Source organism: Gekko japonicus, unplaced genomic scaffold (assembly GCF_001447785.1).
Source record: "Gekko japonicus isolate JY-2015 unplaced genomic scaffold, Gekko_japonicus_V1.1 scaffold15, whole genome shotgun sequence".
Classification (NCBI taxonomy): Eukaryota; Metazoa; Chordata; class Lepidosauria; order Squamata; family Gekkonidae; genus Gekko; species Gekko japonicus.
In genome coordinates, this window is record NW_015165830.1 from 1116875 (window position 1) to 1142323 (window position 25449).

General features: G+C 44.4%; 1 protein-coding gene across 1 annotated transcript; it reads right to left on the reverse strand.

Annotated features, from left to right (window-relative positions):
* Positions 1-4490: 4490 nt before the first annotated feature.
* Positions 4491-24227, reverse strand: OTOP2 (otopetrin 2). The gene is made up of 7 exons (XM_015410753.1): positions 24042-24227; positions 20617-21049; positions 17334-17470; positions 11895-11953; positions 10164-10276; positions 8056-8945; positions 4491-5852 (listed from the first exon to the last, which is right to left on the reverse strand). Exons 2-7 carry the CDS (start codon positions 21023-21025, stop codon positions 5682-5684), a joined length of 1779 nt encoding a protein of 592 aa, XP_015266239.1. The 5' UTR covers positions 21026-21049; positions 24042-24227; the 3' UTR covers positions 4491-5681.
* Between the last annotated feature and the right edge of the window lie 1222 nt (positions 24228-25449).

Consider the following 25449-nt stretch of genomic DNA (forward strand, 5'->3'; position numbering starts at 1 on the left):
CCCGCTTTGGAGGCCCAATTTCCGCCGTGGCGGAATCGGGCCCTGGGGGAAACCCCACCCCCGCATGCACATCACAGGGAAGTGACGTAATGACGCCGGGCACGCTGGGGGTGGGGCCACAGCCATTTGAGGGGAAAACTCTATGTTTTCCCCTCAAATGGCTGCCATTTTTAAATGTTTTTAATGTTGTTGTTGTTCAGTCTTTACAAATAACTTTACAAATAGCAGAGGAAAGAAGGAAAGCAAAAGGCAATGGCGAAAAGGAAAGATTTACCCAACTGAACGCAGATTTCCAGAGAACAGCAAGGAGAGATAAGGAGGCCTTCCTGAATGAACAGTGCAAAGTAATAGAAGAAAACAATCGAATGGGAAGGACTAGAGATCTCTTAAAGAAAATTGGAGAAATCAAGGGAGCGTTCCATGCAAAGCTGGCCATGATAAAGGACAAAAACGGTAGGGACCTAACAGAAGCAGAAGAGATTAGGAAAAGATGGCAAGAATACACAGAAGAACTATACAAGAAAGACCTCGATGTCCTTGACAACCACGACGGTATAATCACTGACCTCGAGCCAGACATCCTGGAATGTGAAGTTAAATGGGCCTTAGAAAGCATTACTAACAACAAAGCTAGTGGAGGTGATGGTATCCCAGCTGAGCTATTCAAAGTCTTAGAAGAGGATGCTGTTAAAGTTCTGCACTCCATTTGCCAGCAAATTTGGAAAACGCAACAGTGGCCACAGGATTGGAAAAGATCAGTATACATTCCAATCCCAAAGAAGGGCAATGCCAAGGAATGTTCAAACTATCGCACAATTGCACTCATATCACACGCTAGCAAGGTCATGCTCAAGATCCTACAAGCTAGGCTTCAACAGTACGTGGATAGAGAACTACCAGAAGTACAAGCTGGGTTTCGAAGAGGTAGAGGAACTAGAGATCAAATTGCCAACATTCGCTGGATTATGGAGAAAGCAAGAGAGTACCAGAAAAATATCTACTTCTGCTTCATTGACTATGCTAAAGCTTTTGACTGTGTGGATCACAACAAACTATGGCAGGTCCTTAAAGAGATGGGAGTACCAGACCACCTCACATGTCTCTTGAGAAACCTGTATAAGGGCCAAGAAGCGACAGTTAGAACCGGATATGGAACAACTGATTGGTTTAGCATAGGAAAAGGAGTACGACAAGGATGTATACTGTCACCTTGCTTATTTAATATATATGCAGAGTACATCATGCGAAATGCTGGCCTGGATGAATCACAAGCGGGAATTAAGATTGCTGGGGAAAAGATCAACAACCTCAGATATGCAGACGATACCACTCTGATGGCAGAAAGTGAAGAGGACCTAAAGAGCCTCCTGCTCAGGGTAAAAGAGGAGAGCGCAAAAGTGGGCTTGAAGCTCAACATCAAAAAAACTAAGATCATGGCGTCCGTCCCCATCACTCCTTGGCAAATAGAAGGGGAAGTCGTGGAAGTAGTGACAGACTTCACATTCCTGGGATCCCAGATCACCGCAGACTGTGACAGCAGTCATGAAATTAAAAGTCGCTTACTCCTTGGGAGGAAAGCGATGGTGAACCTAAACAGCATGATAAAAAGTATAGACATCACCCTGCCAACAAAAATCCGCATGGTCAAAGCAATGGTATTCCCAGTAGTCATGAATGGCTGCGAGAGTTGGACTATAAGGAAGGCCGAGCGCCGAAGAATAGATTCTTTTGAACTATGGTGCTGGAGAAGACTCTTGAGAGTCCCTTGGACTGCAAGAAGATCAAATCAGTCAATCCTAAAAGAAATCAACCCTGACTGTTCCCTGGAAGGCCAGATAATGAAACTGAAGCTCAAATACTTTGGCCACCAAATGAGAAGGGAGCACTCACTGGAGAAGACCCTGATGCTGGGAAAGATTGAAGGTCAAAGAAGACGGGGACGGCAAAGGATGAGATGGTTAGACAGTGTCATAGATGCAACGAACATGAAATTGAGCAAACTTCAGAAGACAGCGGAAGACAGGAAGGCCTGGCGGGATCTGGTCCATGGGGCCGTGAAGAGTCGGACTCGACTGTGCAACTGAATTTTTAAATTTTTAATACTGGCCTTTTATTTGACTTCTTTCCCTTGTACTCCATTGCCTAGCCAGAAACAGCATCCAACAGGCCAGGGTGTCTGTCAATGCATTAGGTGGACAGTACACCAGCCAGATAGCCAAACTCTCCTTGGTCTCTCATGCCAGGCCAACACATTCAATGATTGTGATTTTTGGTATGGAGAGCATCCTAAAGGAAAAGGTATCTCAAATGAGCAATGCCACACAAACCCCTGGCAAGTTGTCTGGGACTGGTGAAGGACTGAGAACCCAGGTGGGGCGAGTTGGTTAAGCGCTACTATTTCGCCCTCCCACACCCAGATCTTAGTCACACAGACCAGGTCTGTATTACGCTCTGCAAGATACTCTCACAGAACAGAGGTCATGTTGTTGATAGATCTGGCATTAAGCAACACCAGAGTCAGAGATGGGTAACCAGTCCTAGCCCCACAACCCACATTCCTAGGAAGAGGTCCGAGCATTACCATATCTCCGGCCTCTTCCATTCCATTTCATGGAATACCTCCTAGTCCCACCGCTCTATCTCCCCTGCCCCATTATCTCTGGTATCCCCACCCCTTCTGTGCCCCCTCTCAATGGTATCAGCCCGGATAGACCAGCTAGCACCCAGCAGTGATGGCCATCTCTTCAAAGCTTCATAAGTGTGACTATATACAGATGGATACCATGTGGTACAGACCTAAGGGTGTGTGAAAGTACTACTACTAATACTACCGATCAGTGTGATACTGCCAGGCCCCATCCAATGCACCTCAGGGATTGGGGAGATGAGGACCTGGCAACTCTAGTTGGCTCTATGGCATTGTACCCCACTGTGGTACATCCCCAGGCTCCATCCCCAAATCTCCTGGAGCTTCCCGGGTTGGATCTGGCAACCCTAACCCCCCATCCCCCGCTGGTGGCCGGGGGGACCTAGCAACCCTATTGCTAAGCCACAGACTTGCAAAGAATCAGCTGTAAATATTATAGCTTTCCTCTCCCTGAAGTTTCTGCATTCATGCCTGACACTGGTTCTTGTTTGGTGGTTGAACCACCAGATACTATACTAGCTCTGTCCTCCTTATCCTACAGGTGATTTTCTTTAGAGGCTTAGAATTGGGCCAGTGAGTAAAGCAAGCCGTATGAATTTCAGTAGAAGAGAACAAAACCCGAAGGATGAAGTGCCATGATTTTTTTTTAATTCTTTCATTGAGATGCACAAGACACCATGGGAAACAGTCTTGCAATCTTGTTGTCCTCCCATTCTTGGAATTTTCTAAACAAAACATTTCTTTCCATTGTATATACAATATACAATTTCATAAGAAAAAAATCCAGTAAGAGGGGCTCAACTTCTTACGTAACACAGCCTGTAGCATTTCAGTCAGTTCTTCCAATGATTTAAACATACCAAGGGCGTAGACTTTCCAATTTCCCGGGGGGGGGGGCTTGGGCTGGGCCAGAGGCATTGCTGTGCTAGGAGCAAGGGTGGCTGGAACCAGTTGCCCCCGGGGGAGGCTGAGCACCTTCCTGAAAATTTCGGGGAAGGCTGACGCCCCGCCGCCCCCATGAAGATTACACCTACAGCTCTTCCAGATCTTAAAATGCTTCTTAGTCTCTCTCCACCAGAGATGCCATCAGAGATCACCCCAGAATGAACTTGGCAGTCTATTTGTGGTTCTGGTCACAGAATGCATTAGGGACAGTGGAATTCAGTAAGTCCTATCATAAGTTTGAGAGGGAACACCAGGACTAGCCCCTCACTGTGCATGGCAGAGACTTCCTACATTGACATAACTCAAATGCTGCCATTCTGCCATGCATGTGCAGAAGCTTATAGTGTCAATGCAGCCTCTGAATCCACTATATAGTGAAAGAACCATTTAGATTTTGCTATGTTCATGGCTGGAACTGGGACCTTCAAAACTGATCCTGGAACAGGTAGCAGAAATTTGGCAGACATCCAGGAAATCTGGAATCACAAAATATTCTTTGGAGTGGAACTGGATGATTCTACCCATTTTAAAAAACTCTTCCATCTTAATTGTGCAGCTTGTCATTTTCAACCACAGAACTTCATTTAAATCTTGTCATACATAACATAAATGTAAATACAGCTGCACAGGTTTCTAGCTTAACTACCTACAGGTTGACCTGAGTGGACAGCCCCAAAGACCACAGATGTCTTAAAGGATCAAACACCTAACATTTCACCTCTGGCCTATCCCTTCCATAGCATTTATTAGACATAGCAGGATAGGGTTGCCAGCTCCTGGAGATTTGGGGGCTAGAGCCTGGGGAAGGCAGGATTTGGGAAGGGGAGGGACCTCAGCAGGATATAATGCCATAGCATCTATATTTCAAAGCAGCTATTTTCTCCAAGGGAATGGACCTTGGTCATCTGGAGAGAATTTGTCATAGTGGGAGATCTCCAGGTGCTACTTCAAGGTTGGTAACCCTTTTGACAGTATGATCCTAGCTAATAATGCAGCGTATCTTGAGTATTACAGCTGTAAGATATATTATCCCAGGTTTTGTATTAGACAAAAAGTGTTATACGCTTTTGTGTGCATGTACACAAGGGAAGGCTTTGAGAAGAACAGCTAGGCCTTGTTTTGGCTATCCTATGGTGCCAATTCTACAGTTAGACCAGAGAAGATAATGTATTTGCAGAACCTCACACAGATAAAGAGATCCTTCAGAAGTGTTTGAAGGGTTGAGGAGAAAGCTGTCTCAACCCAACTTCTGAGGTGTAAGTGCCCTCACGTGAGGTAAGGTGGCAAAGTCCTCAGTTTCAGCTGCAGTCTGAGCACTGCCCTTGTGCTGAGTTCATTGGTGTCTGCATGATGATCCTTTGAGTAGTTTTTTATTGTCAACATGAAAATCAATAAATAACTTTTATAAAAAATAGGCTCGTTAAAAAATTATCAAGCTGTTTCTAAAAATATATCTTAATACCCTCTTAATAACAATTATCTATTGGCTTTCACAGTCTACAGACCCCGATTCAGGACAGGAACTGAGTTCTACTGAAATCTGTGAGACTTCAAGTTTATATTTATCATGTGTAGACTCAAGAAGATCATACTACTGGGACCTTTGTGAATCACTGGATTCTGATCTTCATTAGGTGAAGGGTTGAATGAACAGGAACATGTGAAGCCATCCAGACTACTGTGGAGTAATGGATTCCACAGTTGTTTCAGTGGCCTTCAACATTCTTTCAAGCTGAACTAACTACCCCAGACTGCTTGAATGAAGTCAAAGGGGCCCTTAAAGTGATAAATAATTAGGCAGGGTTCACATCAACATTTCCAAGAAAAGTCATTGGTATTCAGACCTCTTATTAGATGAAGAAAAGGGGTTACTTGAATGGAACAAAAATACAGAAACAAGTAAACAACAACAGCCCCCAAACAATCTTTTCTTTTCTTTTTTTCATGAGTATTATGGAGTAATGCCCACTAATCACTGGGGCCTGACCCCCCAGTAAACCTCAAATCCCCCTTAGTGCAGTTATTCAGGCTTTCAGTTCTGGGAGATGTGAGAAATGTGGGTTCACACAGTAAATTCTTCATCTTCATGTTAAGACATGATGTAGACCTCCAGTAGGCTGGCCACTGCATGCATCCTGTAGAAGATGCCAAAGGGCAGGCAGATGTCCACAATGGCAGCCCACATTGGGTAGCCATAGAATCTGAGCTCCCGCTCATTATCAAACTGGGGCCGGGCTCCAAAAGCTGGCATGATCCAGAGCTGTTTTGGGGGGGAAGACAAAAAAGAACCACACTCAGAAAGCAGGAAATGATGAGAAAAGCGTGGGGTACAAATGTGTGTAAAGAATGTCAGAGAGGTTGATGAAGAGCCAAGCTACTAATAGCAAACTCACCAATCTGAGTGGTGGTTATTATGTCACCTAGAGACCAAGCAAGACAATGGCCATGATCGAGTACACCATTTAACATAATGAAGCCTGATTTTATGGAATTTAAGTATGTACACATAAGAGTATACTGAATGGTGGTCAATGATGTCAATCCACAAAAGTCTTGCAGTGTGCTTACATGATACTATATTCTCACACCCCCAATGTACTAACACACATAGCTGAGCTTCAGTAAACTTTATGCAGACCTGGATCCCAGGTGCTGAGTTGTGTCACTACCATCAGATCTTCCTCCTCCTTGAATGTCCCTACAGCTTCTGTTCCTTTAACCCTCTTTAAAAAGTCCAAATCATGACAATTGGATGGAATTATAGGTACATGCTCTGTTTCTGCGCTATTTGCTCTGCTGCTGCCTCCTCCCCCCGCTTCTATCATACTAGTGCAGGGCCCCTCAGCCTGTGGCCCCCCTTTAAAGGGTTTTATCCAGTGCAGCTCAGTGGGGGGAAAAACCTCATTAAAGGATTGAGGGGAGAGGAAATGTGGTGTTTAATTCCACCATTTTCAATGTAGAAAGCTGGGTGGAGTATTTTCAAGCTTCTGCCCACTTCCCACAGTGGCTACTAGTACAGGGGAATGTCCAAATGGATCCTCTACCTGCAGTCACCCCGCAGTTGCCCCTACACATTGGAGAAAAGGAGGTTTACATTTTCTCCAGATTGGGGCGGGGGGGACTAGTCACACACAGATCTGGCATAATGTCATCTGTATGTTCCCCTTTACTGCAGGGATTTCCAGCTGTCCACACAGGGGAAAAATCCCCATGTGGAAGAAACCTAGAAGGGCAACCTCTCCCCCATAATGTTTGAACATTTTTCGTTATACTTTTTTTAAATCCCAAAGATGTTCTCTGAGGCTCAAAGTGTCTAAAGCAGAAGAAGAAAATTGGTTTCTCCTTGGACTATACTAGAGTGCACTGACACATGCCAGTTTGGTATAGTGGTTAAGTGTGTGGACTCTTATCTGGGAGAACTGGGTTTGATTCCCCACTCCTCCACTTGCAGCTGCTGGATGACCTTGGGCAAGCCATAGTTCTGCCAGAGCTGTTTTCTCATGGACAGTTCTTGAAAGAGCTCTCTCAGCCCCACCTACCTCACAGGGTGTCTGTTGTGGGGAGGGGAAGGGAAAGGAGTTTGTAAGCTGCTCTGAGACTCCGAGTGAAGGGCAGGGTATAAATCCAATCTCCTCCTCCTCCTAATCAGGCCTCACTGTACATTGTTCTTCTGTAGTTCAAACTCAGCCTCCTCCTCACAATGTCAGCCCTCTACCACAGGACATATTGGTATACAGGGCACTGGCCCTATCACCCCACTCATGACTGAACATGCTGGACCCACCCCATCCTATGCACATTCACCCAAATGCAGGCACAGTGCCTATTTGCACATATACAGGTTGGATGCATATAGGCTTTGTACCCATGATCAGGAATGTATGATCCCAATTGTTCTTCACCAAAGGGGCATGACCAACACACATATAGCTTCTACAGAGATAGATACTGTGCCCAGAAGTGCTTGGGAGAAGGCAGGGTCAGCATGCTTGGCGCAAGCAAGGGCAGGGCCAGCCCACTCGTACTCCCCCTCTGCACACATTAACCCAGGATACCAATATGTTGTGTGTACAAAGCTATATTGGACAGATATACTGGTCAGTACATTGAACATTGGAATCAGTAGCCTGGCTTACCGACCCACCTCTCATGTCTGCCTTTTTAAACTGCAGCATGTATATTTATTCAGCTGAATGTACATTCATCTTGAGTGGGAGTAAATGTTTATAAAATTCTGAAATACTGATTAGGAAGAACAGGAGAGACAGGCTCCCTGCACGATGGGAAAGATTCCACTGAAGTCAATACTTCCCAGGGTGCGAAAATATTTTAGTTCAGTAAAACCTCCAGAGCTTAGCTCTGGTTATGCATGCTTTGCTGTTAGGTATTAAAAGAAGAATAAAATTATCTTTGTCACATGCCCTTGACTGAATGACCCAATGGCATTTGCGTGGCATACTTACAATTACATTACACAGCAGCAGGAACGATGAGACCTCTTTCAAGAGCCTCCTCCTCCAATTTACTTTCTTGGAAACCCTTATGGACTGTATTGCTTCAGAAGGTGCTTGAATTGCTAAGGCTGGGGGTGTGGTGGATGGCAAGGCACTTCCGCTGTCAGGGACACGAAGGGATACAGCATTCATATTGACAAAGGTGAGCCCATAAAGATCCTTCTGCTGAGGGTCAATTTTGTTTTCCTCTTCTGGGGGCTGCCGATGAAGGCCTTCTATGATAAAGATGTTCTGGAAAGTGTGCTGGGCAATCATCAGCAAGGAACAGGTCAAGTTAAGGGCACTGATAGTATCCCTTGACATACTGGCCACTATGGCCACAATAGAGTAATAGGAAATAGCATATTGCCCCAAGGCTGCGCCCATCAGTAAAGCTACATCCAAAGTTCTAGTTGGGTTCTTGTGACGGTCCATGTCTCTCTTGTCAAACCTGTAGACTATGGAGCCCGCAATGGAGGCAAGGGACGTCAGGCCCAGGCAAACAATGTTGAAGATGTAATACATCATGAGCGCCTGCTCCTTTTTTTCAACGGGGTTATTTTTATTTACCTGAATTTCATATACAGTCAAGACCCCTATCCCAGTTACCAGGATCAAGAGCCCCAGGATGGCGCCCACAAAGAAATTCTTTTTGAAAAGCTTGAATTTCAGGTGATGCATAGGGTTGGTATGGTGGTCTATGAAGCGGCCAACATTCTTCCACATAACATAGACCATGGCGGAAGCAAAGAGGCTGTACTCAATATTGAAGGGATACATCCAAAAATAGCCATCATGGAAGACGCTGCAGAGCTTTCCGTCACAGCTACAGCTCTCTGAGGCGCTGCTCCTTATCCCAGCTGCAGTGGGGGAAAGAGGAAAATGTTAAGGCTTCAGCTGTCTGAACACTTCTTCACAGAACAGTTAGATGATAAGAAAGGTAACCACAGTTTTTTAAAATGGGGTTTAAATGAGCACTGCTTCTACCGAATCAGCTCTATACTATACTTTCAGTCCTTTAAGGCTTTTTTTTTGGGGGGGTGACACAATTCAGGGCCTATTTGGCTGTCCCAAGGAAATTTTGGTAGGGGCTAGATCCACAGAAACTCATCCATTCCCTTCCCCGCCTATTCACCACAGAGGAAACTGAGAGACAGGAGAGCCTTTATTAAAAGGGTTCGTTTACCCAAAGTCAGGGTAAATCTAGTGCTTAAATAGTTGGCATTTAGTCCTCCACAAGCTAAGAAAAAAGAGAAAGGAGAGAGATTTGAAATACGTGAGGCAGAGGAACATTTCTGAACTCTTTTGAAATACAATCCTGCTCATGTGCATGCACATACAGAGAATAGCTGTGCAGATATTAGTACGTTGTGGAACACCTCTGAGACAGCTCTGTATTGAATAAGGGTCTATTTGTTTTCACAAACTGTTTGGAAGATTCATGGCAAAACTCAGACGGGTATCATCAATGAACAAAATAGTGCTTATTCCTGCTTGGGGCCTTCATGGACCTGGGGCAGGAAGCTCTTGAGTGGTTTCATTATCCTCGACCCATAGACCCTGCGGCTAGGGGGCAGGAAGTGGCACACCTCCCTCAAGCATCATGAAGGTAAGGCTTGGAGCCAGCGTGGCCTAGCCTCTACATTCAGGGCCTGCACTCAAATGGATTTAGAATGGGGTTTGTTCTGCGGGCACCTCAGATCCCCTTTAATTAATGTAAATAAATACTTAAATAAATGTGGCACTTTTTATTACCCAATGGAAGGCGTTGGCTTTCCTTATTCCGCATCTTCAGGCAAAAGCTCACTACTGAAAAATGTAGCAAGGGACACCACTCAGACCAGGGGAGGAAAAATGGCCTTCTCCCCAGCCGTAAAAATCTTCAAGGGATAGGAAGGACATGGGGTTGATGGAGAATTTCAACTTCTCTCTCTGGATGTTTCCATTGAAATGAATTCTTGAGTGAACAGAACTTTAGTTTAAGCAAACTTCCATGAACTTGGCTCCAAAGAGAGTGCTAATATATTTGTTTTTAACTAACATGATTCTGAACCAATTCCCTTTCATGTGCCACTTACGCATTCTGTGTGTGCCGTTTGGATTCTTTAATTGTGCTTTATGCACCGACTCATCTGTTACTGCAGACATCCACACTGCTAAATTGGTGGTCAATGTGACCATCAAGCCACATCTGTAGAAGAGAAAGGAAAACCATGAAATTAAGTCAAACTCTAATTCCAGGATTACAAACCACATTTTGGGATTGCAAAATATTGGTTAACCTCACAGTGCTATTTTACAGATTACTGACACAATGTGAAGATCTTTGAGTACAAGAGATAATGCACTGTGGTTTAGATTCAACCTACATTTTCTGTTTACAGAAGACACTTCTGCTAGTTGAAGAAGGAGGGACAATTTTGATTCTGCCCTTCTGTTGTGGCCTACCATGCCCCATCCATCATGCTTGGGGAGGGGGTCATGGATCTTTAGGAACAGAGTGGGGGTGGGGATGCTGTAGGAGTGAGAAATAGATTAAAAATATCCCTCCTGCAAGTGGAAAATTTTGATATCCATGCCTATATCAGTAATAAGTACTTACTATTTCTATGAGGAAGAAAAAAAAGACCAATATTCACATTTCAAAAACTGGGGACAGGCAGGAAATTAGGATGGAGGAAGAAAATCTATCATCACATAAATTTAGAAAAAGGTTGTATTTAGCAGATGATGTACTATGGGAACACAACACCTAAACTAATTTTATTCACAAGTAATTATGGATTTAATACTCTGGAATAAGGGATAATCTTTAATATACTGCATTAGAATGTAATGCTCTTCCTTTCTAGAACTGAATTCTGAAAGTCAGCAGACTATCATTTCTGAGATTATTTGATTTAACCTTACTGACACATCAAAAGGGACAAAGAAAGAATGATTTGGATGTAACAACAAACCATACTTTGCTGGGTCATGAATGAATTTGGAAGAAGCTTTGAAAACTCATTCAACCTCGCCCCCTTTCTGGATGGGCAAGGGCTAATGGACCAATACAGCTACTTTCATTCATGTCTGTTTTGGAGCAATTTAAAAGAAAATTCTTCAGATATTTCCTATGTAATCTATGCAAGTCAGTACAATCAAGAACAGTGTTTAGAAACACACTGGTTTGGTCTAGTAAAGCAGAAACATAGCAAATCATTTTGTGTATGCTTGTGTGAATTACATATTTTTCTTTATTTGATTTTTATCCTAGCCTGCCTCCATGAAGCTCATAATGGCATATATGGTGAGCCCCCCTTGTAATCCTCACAACAGCCTTGTAAAGTAGGTTAGGCTGGGAGTGAATTTAATTAATTAATTGATTAAGAATACTTCTATGCCATGTCTTCGGAGTCCTGCTTACAGCTTACAACTAAAAACCACATTATATTAAAACAAACAAACAGTTCCAGGGTCACCCGGCCAGCTTCCGTGGCAGAGTGGGGCTTCAGTGCAGGTCTCCCAGATCCTAGAACATACTGCCTCACCACACTCACTGTCTTATTTGTTACAGACACTAAACCAAAAATAATGGAAGCATGGATGAGGAGAAGGAAAAATTAAAATCCTTCATGTGAAGAGGGCACAGCAGTGGTGATTTCTTATAACACCATCTTCCAGTATTGTAATGATCATATTTCAGTACCACTTTTGTTGCAGCAGATAATAGACTGAGATCTGGGCCTAATTCCTCTTTAGCTAGGCAAAGTCAGGCAAAATTGTGTGTGTGGGGGGAACACAGAAGGACTCGCCTAGATACTCACCTAGTAACATCCAGATGCACATGTACACAGTCTTTGGCAGAAACCCAGAGAAAGTAAGTCTAGAGGGGGAAAAAAAGAATATCATATTAATATAATCATATTATAAGAGGGAAGGAAAGAATAATCTTACAGATTAGCTATTGCTTACTGACCATTGGAAATATTTTTTTTTGATTCTGTAAAACTCTATGTGTTGTTTTCTTTGATATGAATGAAATAATTTTCAAACAAATATATTGAAAATGATCTTTGATGTTTTTCATAAGGCACATGAAATGAATTACTTAATGGAAGGAAAGCAGAAGAGAGGGGCTGTGGCTCAGTGGTAGGGCATCTGCTTGGCATGCAGGAGGTCCCAGGTTCAATCCCCAGTGTCTCCAGTTAAAAGATCTGGCAACAGGTGATGGGAAAGACCTCTGCCTGAGACTTTGGAGAGCTGCCACCAGTCTGAGTAGATGATACTGACTTTGATGGACCCAGGGTCTGATTCAGTGTAAGGCTGTTTCATGTGTTCATGTGAGCAGTCAAGGGAAAAAAGATTTTTGAAGCCATTATCTATTTCCATTGTTATGGATTTCTATACTTTCATCCAGTTCACAGTTGGAGATATTTATTCTCCTTCAATTGGGACATGTTTGCAGGCTTCCATGGAACCCTCAAGGAACCTCAAAAGCCTGCCAGGTCTTCCTAAGAGACACCTAGCATCTTCCATGCAATTTCTACAGATAAATGTTTCATCTGGGAGTAGCTCTAAAACTCTTTTGCAGAACAGAATTGGGTGAATTTCCCAAAAAATGTTTATTGTACATTAGGTAAAAAACCAACAAAAGACAAAACAAAAACAATGAAAACTTAAGTTTTCAATTGCAGCGGTTCCTCATACCAAGCAACTTAAAATGTAAAAAAGGTAGTTTTCAAAGCCACCAATGATTAAAGTACCCAGCAAGATGATGTGAAAATTCCTTACACCTAATAAATGATGAAAAAGACAATCAAACTCTTCTGATTTTTGTTTAAAAAGTTCAACTAGCTTTGGAAGGAGACAATTCAAATGCTTCAAGACATTTATTTATTAAAAACATTTATACCCTGCCTTTCCTCATGGTTCAAGGTGGCCTACGATAACAGTTAAAGACATCCCCACCCAAAAATAAAACAGCAAACGTAAAACCAAAAGTAAAACGAAAACCAAAATTAAAACAGGAAACCCAAAATCTTCTCCCCATGCCCCTTAAAAGGTGCCTGCCATTCAAGCCCCCTCAAAAGCCCCAACAAACACGCACAACTTGCGGTGCTTCCTGAAGATCTCCAAGGAGGCCCCCTTCCTGGGACCCCATTCCACAGAGCCACAGCCATGATGGGAAAGGCCCAGGCTCTGGTCAATGCCAGATGGTGGGATGGCCAACAGATGGCTGTCTGATGACCGTAGTTGGTGCACAAGGACTTATGGAAGGAGACAGTCCTTCAAATATGTGGGTCCCAGGTCATGAAGGGCTTTAAAGGTCACAACTCAAATCGACCAGAAACAGACTGGCAGCCAATGTAGCTGTTTCATAATGGGACAATATATGTTCCTGGCAGCATAGCCCATGGCAATCATTGAGCTGCTACATTCCGGACCATTTGTAGTTTTCAGGTTGTCTTCAAGGGCAGCCCCACACAAACCATGTTGCAGTAATCCAACCATGAGATTACAGAAGCACAAATCAGCATGGCCAGATCTGCTGAGTCTAGGTAATGAAAGAGTTGGCGAGTCAGATACAGGTGATAGAAAGTGCTCTTGGCCATCAGGCCAACCTGCTTTTCAAACAGCAAGACAGGGTTCATGAGCACTGAAAAAGCCAGTGTCACTCCATCTAGGACAAGCGGATTCAGTGCCTCTAGGATATCAGCCTTCCCAACCAACATCTGCCTTGTCTGGATTCAGCTTCAGTTTGTTCTGCCTTAGCCACCTGACCACAGCCTCAAAGCACAGGTTCAGAAACAAACAGGCTCGTAGCCAGGAATTATTATTTTTTTGGCTTGTGGGGCTCTAATAATAAAGACAAATTGTGTATTACTTAAAAATGTGCTCATTAAAAATTGAAGCTAATGGTAAAACTCCATAATTATGTGAATTGGTTTAATCCGCTGATGCTTCCCTGTGATCACAAAAGTGATGCTTCCCTTATGCATTTCCACCCTTTCCCACAGAGCACAGTTTGCACACACACACACAAAAGGGGCTCCCCCTTCCGTCCAAGCCATCCAAGCCACAGAGCAAAAAAAAGGAAGTTTGCACACAGAGCCACAGAGCAAAAAAGAGTCAGTTTGCAGTCTGCACACACAAAAGGGGCTCCCCCCTTCCATCCTTCCCAAAAGGGCCCCTTGATCCAAGCTGCACACACACAACTTCCCACCTTTGTTCCCTCCTCCCTCCCGATCCAAGAGCCACTGCTGCCACCACACACACACAAAACCTCCCCCCCTGACCCAAGAGCCGCTCCAGAAGGCAGCCTGCAGCAGGACAGTGTAGGCTCGTGGGGAGAAGCAGCCTGAGTCAGCCAGGCACTGCAAGCCACTCTGTGCAGGCTCAGCTGATCGTGCCACTCAAGACTGGCCATGGTGGCGGCAGCTGAGACCAGGCAGAGCCAGCAAAGGCAAGGAGCTTCTGCCACTGCTCTTGCAGCTGCCAGCTCAACAGCCACTCTCTTGCTCTCTGAAATCCTTTTCATGCCATCATCTTTCCCCTTCTCTTAAATAAAAAAGGCAGCTCTGTATTTGTAATGAGGCCAGGCATTTATTTATTTCCTCCTTTCTTCTACAGCTGGACCTTTCGATTACAGTTGTTGTTGACCTTGATGCATCAGGTCCTCTAACCCCCCCCCCACACACACTCTGTGTCATGTCATAGCCTCCCCATGTGGTCAGACAGAAAAGAGTGAAACCACCAAACTGCTATGCCCAGTGGTATACTAAGGGGTGGGTGGGGGTGGGCGGCCAACCCCAGATGCAGCTCGAGGAAGACCTTCAAAGCCAGCGTCATGCTGTGTCCAGCAGAAAGTGTTTTTATTAAAATGCAGTTCTGGCCGCAGCCACTAGGGGCGCAGGGAAGTCTCAGCATAGCAAAAAGCATTCTAGGACTGGCTACACTTCCCTTTCTCCAAGACTGAAGCAATCATGCTTACTAAGCCCAGCAACCAAGCCAGGATGCTGCTACAGTAATTGCCAGCCTGCAGGTCATTTTCTATAATAGTCTAGCCTTTCTCTCTTCCTTTCCTTGCACCCAGCTCAGCCAGATCGTGCCACAAAGCAGTAGTTAGGGTGTTGCAGCCAGATAAAACAACTTTTCCCTCTCTTAATTTCTTTCCCTCTTTTCCACATTTTCCTTTCATTTCTGTCTTCTTCCACCTAATTTTTCCATGCCCCCCCCCTTTTATTTTCACTTCTTCGTCTCAAGACTTTCTCATCCCTATTCTGTTTGGTGAAGAATGGCCCCGGTCATACGAGAGGTTTTGGGCCGGGAGAGGGACGGATCGGGGGCCGAGCAAATGGGTGCGATCCCACCACAACATCTGGGAAGCATTGCGCACCCGTCATCGATCTGGCCCTTCCGCCCAAAACACGGAGCAAAAATGAACCACCTACCGAGGTGGTTCTTCTGGGACAGCCGCATCAAGGCCGGTCATGGGATCACCGGCGCGTCCCGGCCAAACTGCGCATGCTCAGACATGCGCAGTTCGGCAGCCGCCCCCTCCCGACCGTCTTCCTCCCCGGCATCTCATCATGCCGGGGAGCAACGGCGCCGCAGCTCAGGGGATCCGTGGGATCCCGCCGCGGCATCTCTATTTTGATGCGGCTCTAATTAGCCGCACTTTGGCCGGTGTTTTTCCTGCCGTGTGGCAGGGACCAATGTAAAGAGTAGTATAGTAGCAAACCTTGGTTAATATTATGAACAGAAGGGGGGGAAGAGTTAATATTTCCCCATGATCTAACAAAGTAGTAAAAGGATATAGTGGTTAGTTGTAGTGGTTAGGAGTGTGGACTGTAATCTTGGGAGGACCAGGTTTGATTCCCCACTCCTCCACATGCACCTGCTGGTGTGACAGCCCATCTGATTTGTGGCCAATGCAGCAGATCAGAACCAGATGAACAAGAGGGTGAAATTCTTGAATTGTCGTTAGTGTTCTTCACATGAAGAAGAAGAAGAAGAAGAAGAGATTGGATTTATACCCCGCCCTTCACTACCCAAAGGAGTCTCAGAGGGGCTTACAAACTCCTTTCCCTTCCCCTCCCCACATCAGACACCCTGTGAGGTAGGTGGGGCTGAGAGAGCTCTGACAGAAACTGCTCTTGTTCAAGAACAGCTCTGACAGAACCAAAGGTCATTTCAGGGGGGATCGCGGGGGATCGCAGTTCCCCCGGGTGAGGCACATGACGAAGCCCCGCCCCCTGCTTCCGGCCGCCCTGCTTCCGGCCCTCATTCAGCCAGGAGGAGGCAGGAGAAGAGGGAGGGTAAGTTGCTTCCTCCCTGCCTCTCCCCACCCCTGCCTGCCTGGGGCCAGGGAGGGCCTTCGCAGGGCTTCCTTGCACTCCCACCGGCCTTGCAGGTCCACCGCCGGGCCCCTCATGCAAGGGCGCCGGCGGCGGCCGGGACCATTGGGGGCAGGGTGTGTGGCCTTATGACACACTTCCGGTGATGTCAGGGGGTGTGGCCTTATGACACACTTCCGTTGATGTCAGGGGGTGTGGCATATGCTAATGAGTTATGCTAATGAGTTCCCCTAGCTCTTTTTCTACGAAACGACCCCTGGACAGAACTATGGTTTGCCCAAGGTCATCCAACAGGTGCAAGTGGAGGAGTGGGGAATGAAACCTGGTTCTCCCAGATTAGAGTCTGTGCACCTAACCACTACACCAAACTGGGTGGGTGGGGGGCACACCAGGCTGCTCACTCCTTTGTTCTTTGGTGCACACACCGTTGCCTCTCCAAGATTACCGGAAAACTCATAATGCTAGACTAAACCCACTTGTAAACACCTCCCCCCAATTTAAAAGATAGAAATCTAAACAATAGCGGAGCTTGTATACCAATGAAGGTGGGAGTACCACTAACAGTTGGCCAAGATGGCTACCTGAGAGTAAATAAAGATTGAAGAATCTCCTATTTCAGAAAACACATCCAGCGTGAAACTGACCAATAAACAACCACACTGCACAAAAAGCCCAGGAAATTTCAGTGTGGTGACACTATCCGGATTTTCTCATTCATATGCAGAACATACACTCCGCAATTCCCAAGAGAAAAATCAGAGGGGAAAAGAGTGCTGAGTGCAGGCAGCATTCAAAGTAAAGCCTTACCAACTCGACTTCAGTGAAAATTGGCAGTAAGCTGTGAGTGCATAATAGGCCCATTATCTAACAGATTGTTCCTAGAACAATTAGGAGATCCACACTCACCTGGACGATCACAAACAAAGCCTGCACAATTGGATAGGTTATTTTGATGGCTGTCAGGCAATGAGAGAAGCTGGAATAATATCCCGTCTTAAAAACATCCATCACCAGGGTGAGGACTGCAAACAAGACCAAACCTCCTGTTTTTGAAAGAAAAGTAATTATATCCCATGACAAAAATGCTAATTCCAGTCTCTAATAGTCCCTGTTTTTCTATTTATGTGCACCATGAAAAGTTATAGTTTTATGTATTTAAAGTGACAACAAAGGTGTTTCTTGCATATACTAGCACTAGTTTAATTTAAACTGCAGCCAAAATTTGGGAACTGATTCCATGGACTCACCAACAGCTCACAGAAAAAAGGAAGTACACCAGTCCATAATCTTGCCTCAAGCATATTTGGAATTCAAGCTCAATTTTTGGCTTTCTGTAAATGGAGCTTCAGTAGTCTCTCCTTGGATGGGCATGTGCAGGGTTGACTCCAGCTTCTGTGGCCTCTTAGACAAAAGACCTACAGAGGATCTTTAATACTTGGCCAGACAAGAATATCACCCAGTGCTTCTTCCAGCAAAAGTATGCTGCTCATTTACTACTGTAGTCCTAAACCCACCACCCCTGCAGTTTCCCCAAGCACTGGGGAACAGAAGTGAGTGATATCATTTCTGTACAGGTTATCTGCCCTAAATTCAATGCTGTTGAGAAGCAGTATTGTGGTATATTTGTGCACCTCTGGAGGTTCTGCTGGCTTTTCTCCTGTCTCTCCCAAACCTGCTTTGTTCTAAAGGTTTGGGAAAGATTGTAAAAAAGCCTGGATGGCTGCTCTGTGTTGTATGTGTGAATCTGGATTTTCCGGCACACATGGCAGCCACTTTCCCTGACCCCGTCCCCATGGCAGCCATTTCTTCCGTCTCCCACCAGTTTTTAATTTCAAAAAACTGGCACTAGGATATCATTATTAGGGATGAGCATGAACCTAAAAATTCTGGTCCAGGGCAGTTCCTGAACCAAACCCCCAACCGAGCCAAAAATGCCTCGAACCAGCCAGTTCAGATCCCCCTTACTCCTGGTCACGGCAAGCCGTGGCCTGGAGAAAGGGGGGTATTGCTCATTTTGCTGCCCCCCCACTTCAAAGCGGACCTGCCCCACTGTTAGGTCTAAATGGCTGGCAGCCATTTCAGCGGTCCATTTCACTTCCCCCCGCTTCCAAGCCCACAAGTGCACTTCTCAGCAGCTAAGCTGAAATGACTGCCAGCCATTTCAGCGGTTCGTTTCACTTTGAAGCGAGGGGGGGGGGAAGGGAGTGAAACTGACCAGTGAAATGGCTCACAGCCATTTAAACATAACAGGTCAACTGTGGACCCATGTCACTCAGGCTTAAATGGCCCAAACAGCTGAACCAGGCAAAAGTTCAGTAAATGTTCGGGGAAGGTGCCTTCCACAAATATCAGTTTGGGGGCTCTGAACTGGGCCAAGTCTGTGCCGAATTTTATTCATTTTATTATTTATTTTTGGATTTATATCCCTCCCTCCCCTTGATGGGCTCGGGGTGGCTTCCAACAATAAGATACAATACAATTCAAACAATTTAAAACACAATTTACTTTTTAAAATACAATACGGCTCATGAACTGATTTGTGGCCATCCCTAATCGTTATATTGATGTACTGCAGTAATAATAGGTGTTACAAGAACAGGGACCACAGTGGATACAATATCAACAATAGAAAACAACAACACTGTGCCAAAGAATTACATAACAATAAGAATAATCAAATCATATACTGTATTATTTTTGAATACAGTTCCAACAGTACAAATGTAATAATGTTTGGTAAAAAAGTAATTTAAATAAAGTATTTAAACAAAATACTGTGATCTTGTAGTAATTCTTTCTCACATAAATATCCATGCTTGACCCATATTTACATATGAATTGGTGACGAAGAACTGAGAGGTTGCTGCATTCCATTTGAATACTCTTTTGTAACAGGAAACCTGAGACAATGTGAAGATTAAGACCATAAGATCTTGAAAAAGAATATTTTCAAAATGGATGTTACCAGGACTTCTGTAGATGGTGGATGAATGGATTGTGGAATTATTTAATGCTAACATCCTCTCCAACTGAAAAAAATTATTTATTTTTATGAGGACACTGGATTGAATCGAGTTGGACTTTTTGATATTACATGGATATTTATATGAGAAACAATGACTATGAGATCACAGTATTTAGTTTGAATACTTTATTTAAATTATTGTTTACCTAAAACATTAATTTATACTGTTGGCACTTTATTCAAAAATAATACAGTAATATGGCGGTTTTGGAGGGCAGATATAGTAAAGTATCATACTCTAATAGAACATACAGATGCTCATATGATACAATCGAAACCATTGAACATATGATTATGGAGTGGCCTATATTCGATGAGTTGAGGGCTAATTTAGTCACCTCTCTACTTAAAGCTACGGGATTGCTAAATGTGCGAGCCCAGGTGTCATGGCTACTATCGGATACAAATGATCATGTCACCCCCTCAGGGGCAAAATTCATAGGCACAATAATCAAATATAAGAGAAATAATACTGAGTAAGGGCTTTTAAAATATTTTTGGTTCTAATTTCTGCTTCAGGAGATAGCCGTATGAGCAGTACTAGATAGAGTATACATTTGATTATTATTGTTGTTATTTATTTAATTCTTTGGCATGGTGGTGTTGCTGTTTTCTATTGTAACAATAGGTGTAGCAAGTTCTCTGAACTTTCAGCTTTTTTTTTTAAAAAAAGGTCAGTCTCTAGGCCTTTCCCTTGCAGAAACATCTTTGCAATGGAAGGGAAAATTCTTTTTAAAGGAACACTTGGGAATTCAGCAGACCTCCTAAACCTATTCCTATAACAGTATATTGATATAACAATATTCTAGTGCCAATTGTCCCAAAAAAAAGCAAAGCAAAGCAAAAGCCCTGATGGCCAGGGGTTGGTCCACGGAAGCCATAACCTCTACTTTGGCTGTCAATCACTTACCCAAAAATACTCAGTAAGCTTCACTGCACAAACAGTACTTCAAGCCCAGGAATCCCTAGCCCTGTTCTTCTGACACGCCACCTATTATACCACACTGGCTGTCATACAACTCTATTAAAAAAAGAGGCCATGAGGTGTGTCTGTCTAATAAGAAATGTTCTTCCTGGAATGCCTCCTCTTCATATGTCTATCCCATGTGAACAGCTAATTTGGCCACTTTGCCCTTCCCATCCACCCACAGAACTAGTCCTTACCTCTTAGCCAAATGGGTCCCGCATGTGCATCCTTGCAGAGGATGGCACCCCGGTGTCTGGAGGTGTGGATGAGGTAGAAGAGCATCCAAACAATGGCTATCAGCATCACGATGGTGAGCATGAAAAAGACATCGTAGTCATGCAGTTTTATTTCGTGGAAAGCCCCACCACTGACCAAGGTGCAGGACAGCAGCACCAAATTGATACCAAGCAGAACAGAGAAAACACGCCCCCCTTTCTTCCAAATTTCCTTGGGGCTGTGCGTCAAGGCAGATGGGAACTTGTGATGGCCAAGAGAGGTGAGCTGTTCAGGTCCCAAACTGTTCTTGTCGTCCCTCTGACCGGCGCCCATGACTGAATCTTCACATCCAATTTCGTTGTCTTTCCACATAGACACCCCAGTCATCATTCAACAGACACCGATATGTCACTCCTGGTGTAAAAAACAAAACAAACAATAACACCAGGACAAAGTGTTTAATTTCATATCAGGGTTTCAGGTCTCATTCAAATGGTGGAGGGTGAAGGTAATGGAATGATTACACGAAACAGACAGATGAAGTAGTAATCAAAATTTTTATAAGCTGGGCTTCTAGCTACAATTCAGTGCCTTTGATATTTCCTATCATAAATTGGATCAGTGATCATTGTTTCACAAAATGGAGTCTGAAGTTTCCTAGCTAGGTCTTTCAGCATAATTTAAATTAAATCAATAAAAGATTTTGGATATCACATACAAAGCCCTTCCTGGCCCTCGACCCTAATATCTGCAGGACCACTTCTCCTTTGCTCTGTCACAAAACTCCACTTATCTGAGCAGAGCCTTCTGCAGGAAGCACCCTGCAACTGGGGCAAGATCAACAACTGCCGGTACACGTGCCTTCTCTGTTGCGGCATCTACTTTATGGAATGGCCTGGCTGATGAGGCTAGAAAGGCTCCTATAGTCTTATTATTCCACAAGCTATATAAAAGTGAATTGCTCAGCCTAGCCGTTTGAAAGCAAGAAATTGCAAGTAGATGAACAGGTACCACTTCGGTGGGAAGGTAACAGCATTCCGTGCGCCTTGGTGTTTAGTCATGCCGGCCACAAGACCACGGAAAGGTCTTCAGACACCGCTGGCTCTTCGGCTTTGAAACGGAGATGAGCACCGCAACCCTAGAGTTGGACTCGACTGGCTTTCGAGCAAGGGAACCTTTACCTTTTTAATAGGGCAACATTATAATGGAATTGTTCAGGAAGGCATTTTTATAAAGGGAACAGGACTGTGGACTGTATCATTGTATGTTGTGCATTATTTATTGGCTGAATGTATTCTGCACAAACTGCAAATGAGAGTCTTAGTTTACTTCCCACAATTAGAAAATATACCTTTACACATTTATCTCCTATTTTGACATATTTATTGCTTTACTGTTTCCCCCCCTTAATTAAATCAAGACAACTTTTGACCTTATAACCTTAGCTTGTTATTTAGTTTTGTCTTTGCATATCTTAAAACATCTTCATGATGTTACATGTTAATTTGCTGTTCAGCCTCTGTCTATAAGTTTGAACTCTCACCTTCCATTCCAATGTATTTGAAAAAGTGTGCATGCACACAAAAGCTCATACCTTGAATAAACCTTTGTTGGTCTTGAAGGTGCCACTGGACTCTAAATTTGTTCTATTTTCTACTTTTGTTACACCATTTTCAGTTCTGTTTGATACATCATGTCTAACACTTTTTTGCTTTGTTGGTAATTCTAGTCCTATCACATTATTAGATTTCTTATCGATTGATTTTTGCTGTGAAATCTGCCTTGAGTCTCAGTCAGAAGGGCAAAATATAAATAAATAAAATTCTTGCTTCCCATACCTGGCTACGACAGAGCTCACAGAAAGAATAATGCACTTGTATATTCAGACACAGCCTTATACTGATGCAGTTTAAATCTAATCTATTTGTCAGACTCTTGAACAAACTCACTCTCAACAACACTCTCTTGTAGTGATTTGTTTATTGAGATATGAAGATGTGTCGAGCTTGTCTGTATCAGAACTAATGGGTTTGGTGCCAGTCCTGGTATTATACTTAATTCAAACAGCCCCCCCCCCGTGACCCATCCGATCAAGCCATCCATGCAGCTCGCCCAAACCAAGCGCTTGCTCCCCCCCACACACCTGCAAACCTACAGTTTCATTATCTATGACAGGCCAGCTAGCAGAGATAGACGTCCAAGGTCATTCGCATTCTTCCCATTCAGGAGGCCTCTTGAGAAAGTAGTTACAAAGCAGCTAAGTGAAGCGATTCCCACACACTCACATGTACTCACCATCTCCCCCCCCCCCAATGGCCCCAATACAGGATGGTTACAGGTAAGGAAAAGAGAACAACAGAAATACATGACAAATGAGGACCCAAGTTTGACACTATTAACATTTCAAAGATCTCAACTATTTCTTTGACAGGTTCCATTTTAGAGGGATTTCTTAGTAGTGCCTTTTGTTTAAGATTCAGGTTGTAAAGCTGTGTCCTCCCTGCCTTTGCCTCATAGGCATTGCCAAGACCTGACTCAACCTCATCAGTAACTCTCAGATGGCTGCAGGAGAAGACTGTCCCAAATAATTTAGGATGTCCTTCAAAACCAAGAGCGGTCACAGTGACCTATCAAGTCCAATGTGGCCCACCAGCCATGCACAGAAACTAAATGCTCTGGCAACCTCCTTGTTTTGGTGCAAGCGTGAGACAACAAAGCAAAAACAACACAAAACCCCAGCACCTGTGTAGGTGTGTGCTTTGTTAATCACCTGGCAGCCTGAAATATATTATGGGAGGGCTGCATTGAGCTCAGTAGGTTACAGGTTATGCTGTTATTTTCTAAATCCCAGGTGAACAACCATGTTGAGAACTGAGATATCACCCTCTCACCTCTATCTTTGTCTATACCTGTTTCTGACCTTATGCCCCTCTTTAAGCACTCCACTCTATGAGATGAGCACTCTGCAAGCATCATAAGAACATAAGAACATAAGAGATGCCAATGTTGGATCAGGCCAAAGGCCCATCCAGTCCAACACTCTGTATCACACAGTGGCCAGAAATACCAGTGCCATCAGGAGGTCCACCAGTGGGGCCAGGACATTAGAAGCCCTCCCACGGTTGCCCCCCCCAAGCACCAAGATGTTGCCCCCCCCAAGCACCCCCAAGCATCATGTAAATGAACTGTTCCACTGCAAATCAGTCAAGAGAATAATCCCAATGGAGGCATGCTATACTTGGTGGTAACATGCTTCTTAACTTTTTCATTTCCTCCCCCAAGTTCCCAAAAAATACTTGACTGGATTCATTTTGGTTCTTTATTAATTAGTATCTTTATTTATAACTAGGCACTATACCATGAAGAGAGAAGAACAATTGTCTTAGCCAGAGACCATTCCACCAACCTGCTTTCTGCCAGCCAGCAGATGCGCCGTCCTCACCAACGCGTTTGCACAAGCTTCCTCTTTTCGCAGCTCACAAGTGCCAGGGAATTTATATCTGTCTGGATGCCTCTGTGATTTACACCAGCAGTGGGGCTGACAGTGCTGCTTCATAAACTTCTCAGTAAGGCTGACATGATCCATTTTGTGCATGAGCTGGTGTTAGGGAAGAGGAAAAGGTGAGAGAAATGGGGTCAAGGACTCTTGGTAACTAACGAGAAGAAGGTAGGAGCATTATCACAGGCCCAGCTACAGCAGCTGAACAGGTACAAGGACTTTACTTCCTGCATGTGGGTTTGAAATAAAGTCTCCATAGTGCACATATGTTTTGTGTCTTTTCAAGCTTCATTACAGGCATCAATCAAAAAATGCAGCTTTAACTGTGTCTGCATCTCCATGCAAGGAGAAGCTTTCCCTTTGATTTCTGTATCTTGACAGCTATTAGGCACAGGGCATCTCCTCGTAAAAAGGTGTCAGATTTGAGCATCCATGAAAATCTGGAAACCCACATGTCCCTATGACTTCCTCTGGAGCTGCCCACACTGGCAAGTGGAGTGATTGTTATACCCATGCAACCTAAACAAAGGCTGTGATCACACGCACAATTAGACCCGATACAGGTGCAAATGCCAGGCGGATTTAAAGGGTGCTATCAGGCAACAACATCTGGGAAGCGCCCCGCAGCCATCTGCAACCAGTTCTGCTCCACCACAGAAGCAGAGTTAAAAGATACCGGGGAAAATCCAGTAGAAAACGGGTTATGATGGGCCACGGATGGACTTTCCTGTGTCTGATCACTCTAGCATGCTCTCATGGCGTCGGGATGGTCTGATCAGGCCATCCTGACTTGGTGCCGTTGTCAGTATGTGCATCATTGCAAACTCCATAGGGACCCCTCAGTGTGGTTATGTGATTCATCGATTCCTTGTTGAAATGGCAAAAACACACACACACCCCAACTCCCCTGCGGTTGCATCTGAGCATGCAGTGGTGGGCGGTGCCCACAGCTTCCAAGGACTGTGTGATCATGCAACTGCGGGTCAAATTCCTCCGGAGGAAATGGCCTTGGTTCCCCCCCCCCCCATTTTTTCTGGTGAGTGTGACTGCAACCAAAGCTAATCTGAGTTCATACATTTTTTTCAAGGTACCTGCTTTTTCGAAGAAACAGCTTTGCTTCACATCTCCCAGGCTGGCACAGAAGCACCAAAATTTGGCATCAAACAGTGGAGGAAATAGGGCCAACTGTCTAGATATTCAGGTCACTCTCTGCTCCTTCTAACAGCAGTTGGATATACGGAGGTAATACCACCCACTAACGTTTGCAGATCAAGCTGCTGTGAAAGGCACAGCTACACAGCTTGGTTGAAAAGTT

What these genes read in the sequence shown, in the direction of transcription:
- OTOP2 (XM_015410753.1), bottom strand. Translation starts at nt 21,025, where the DNA reads ATGATGACTGGGGTGTCTATGTGGAAAGACAACGAAATTGGATGTGAA. An exon ending in CTTTGTTTGTGATCGTCCAG is followed by an intron (nt 11,954 to 17,333) that starts GTGAGTGTGGAT and finishes TTCCCCCTCTAG; the next exon opens with ACTTACTTTCTCTGGGTTTC. An exon ending in TGCTGCTGTGTAATGTAATT is followed by an intron (nt 5,853 to 8,055) that starts GTAAGTATGCCA and finishes CCCCCAAAACAG; the next exon opens with CTCTGGATCATGCCAGCTTT.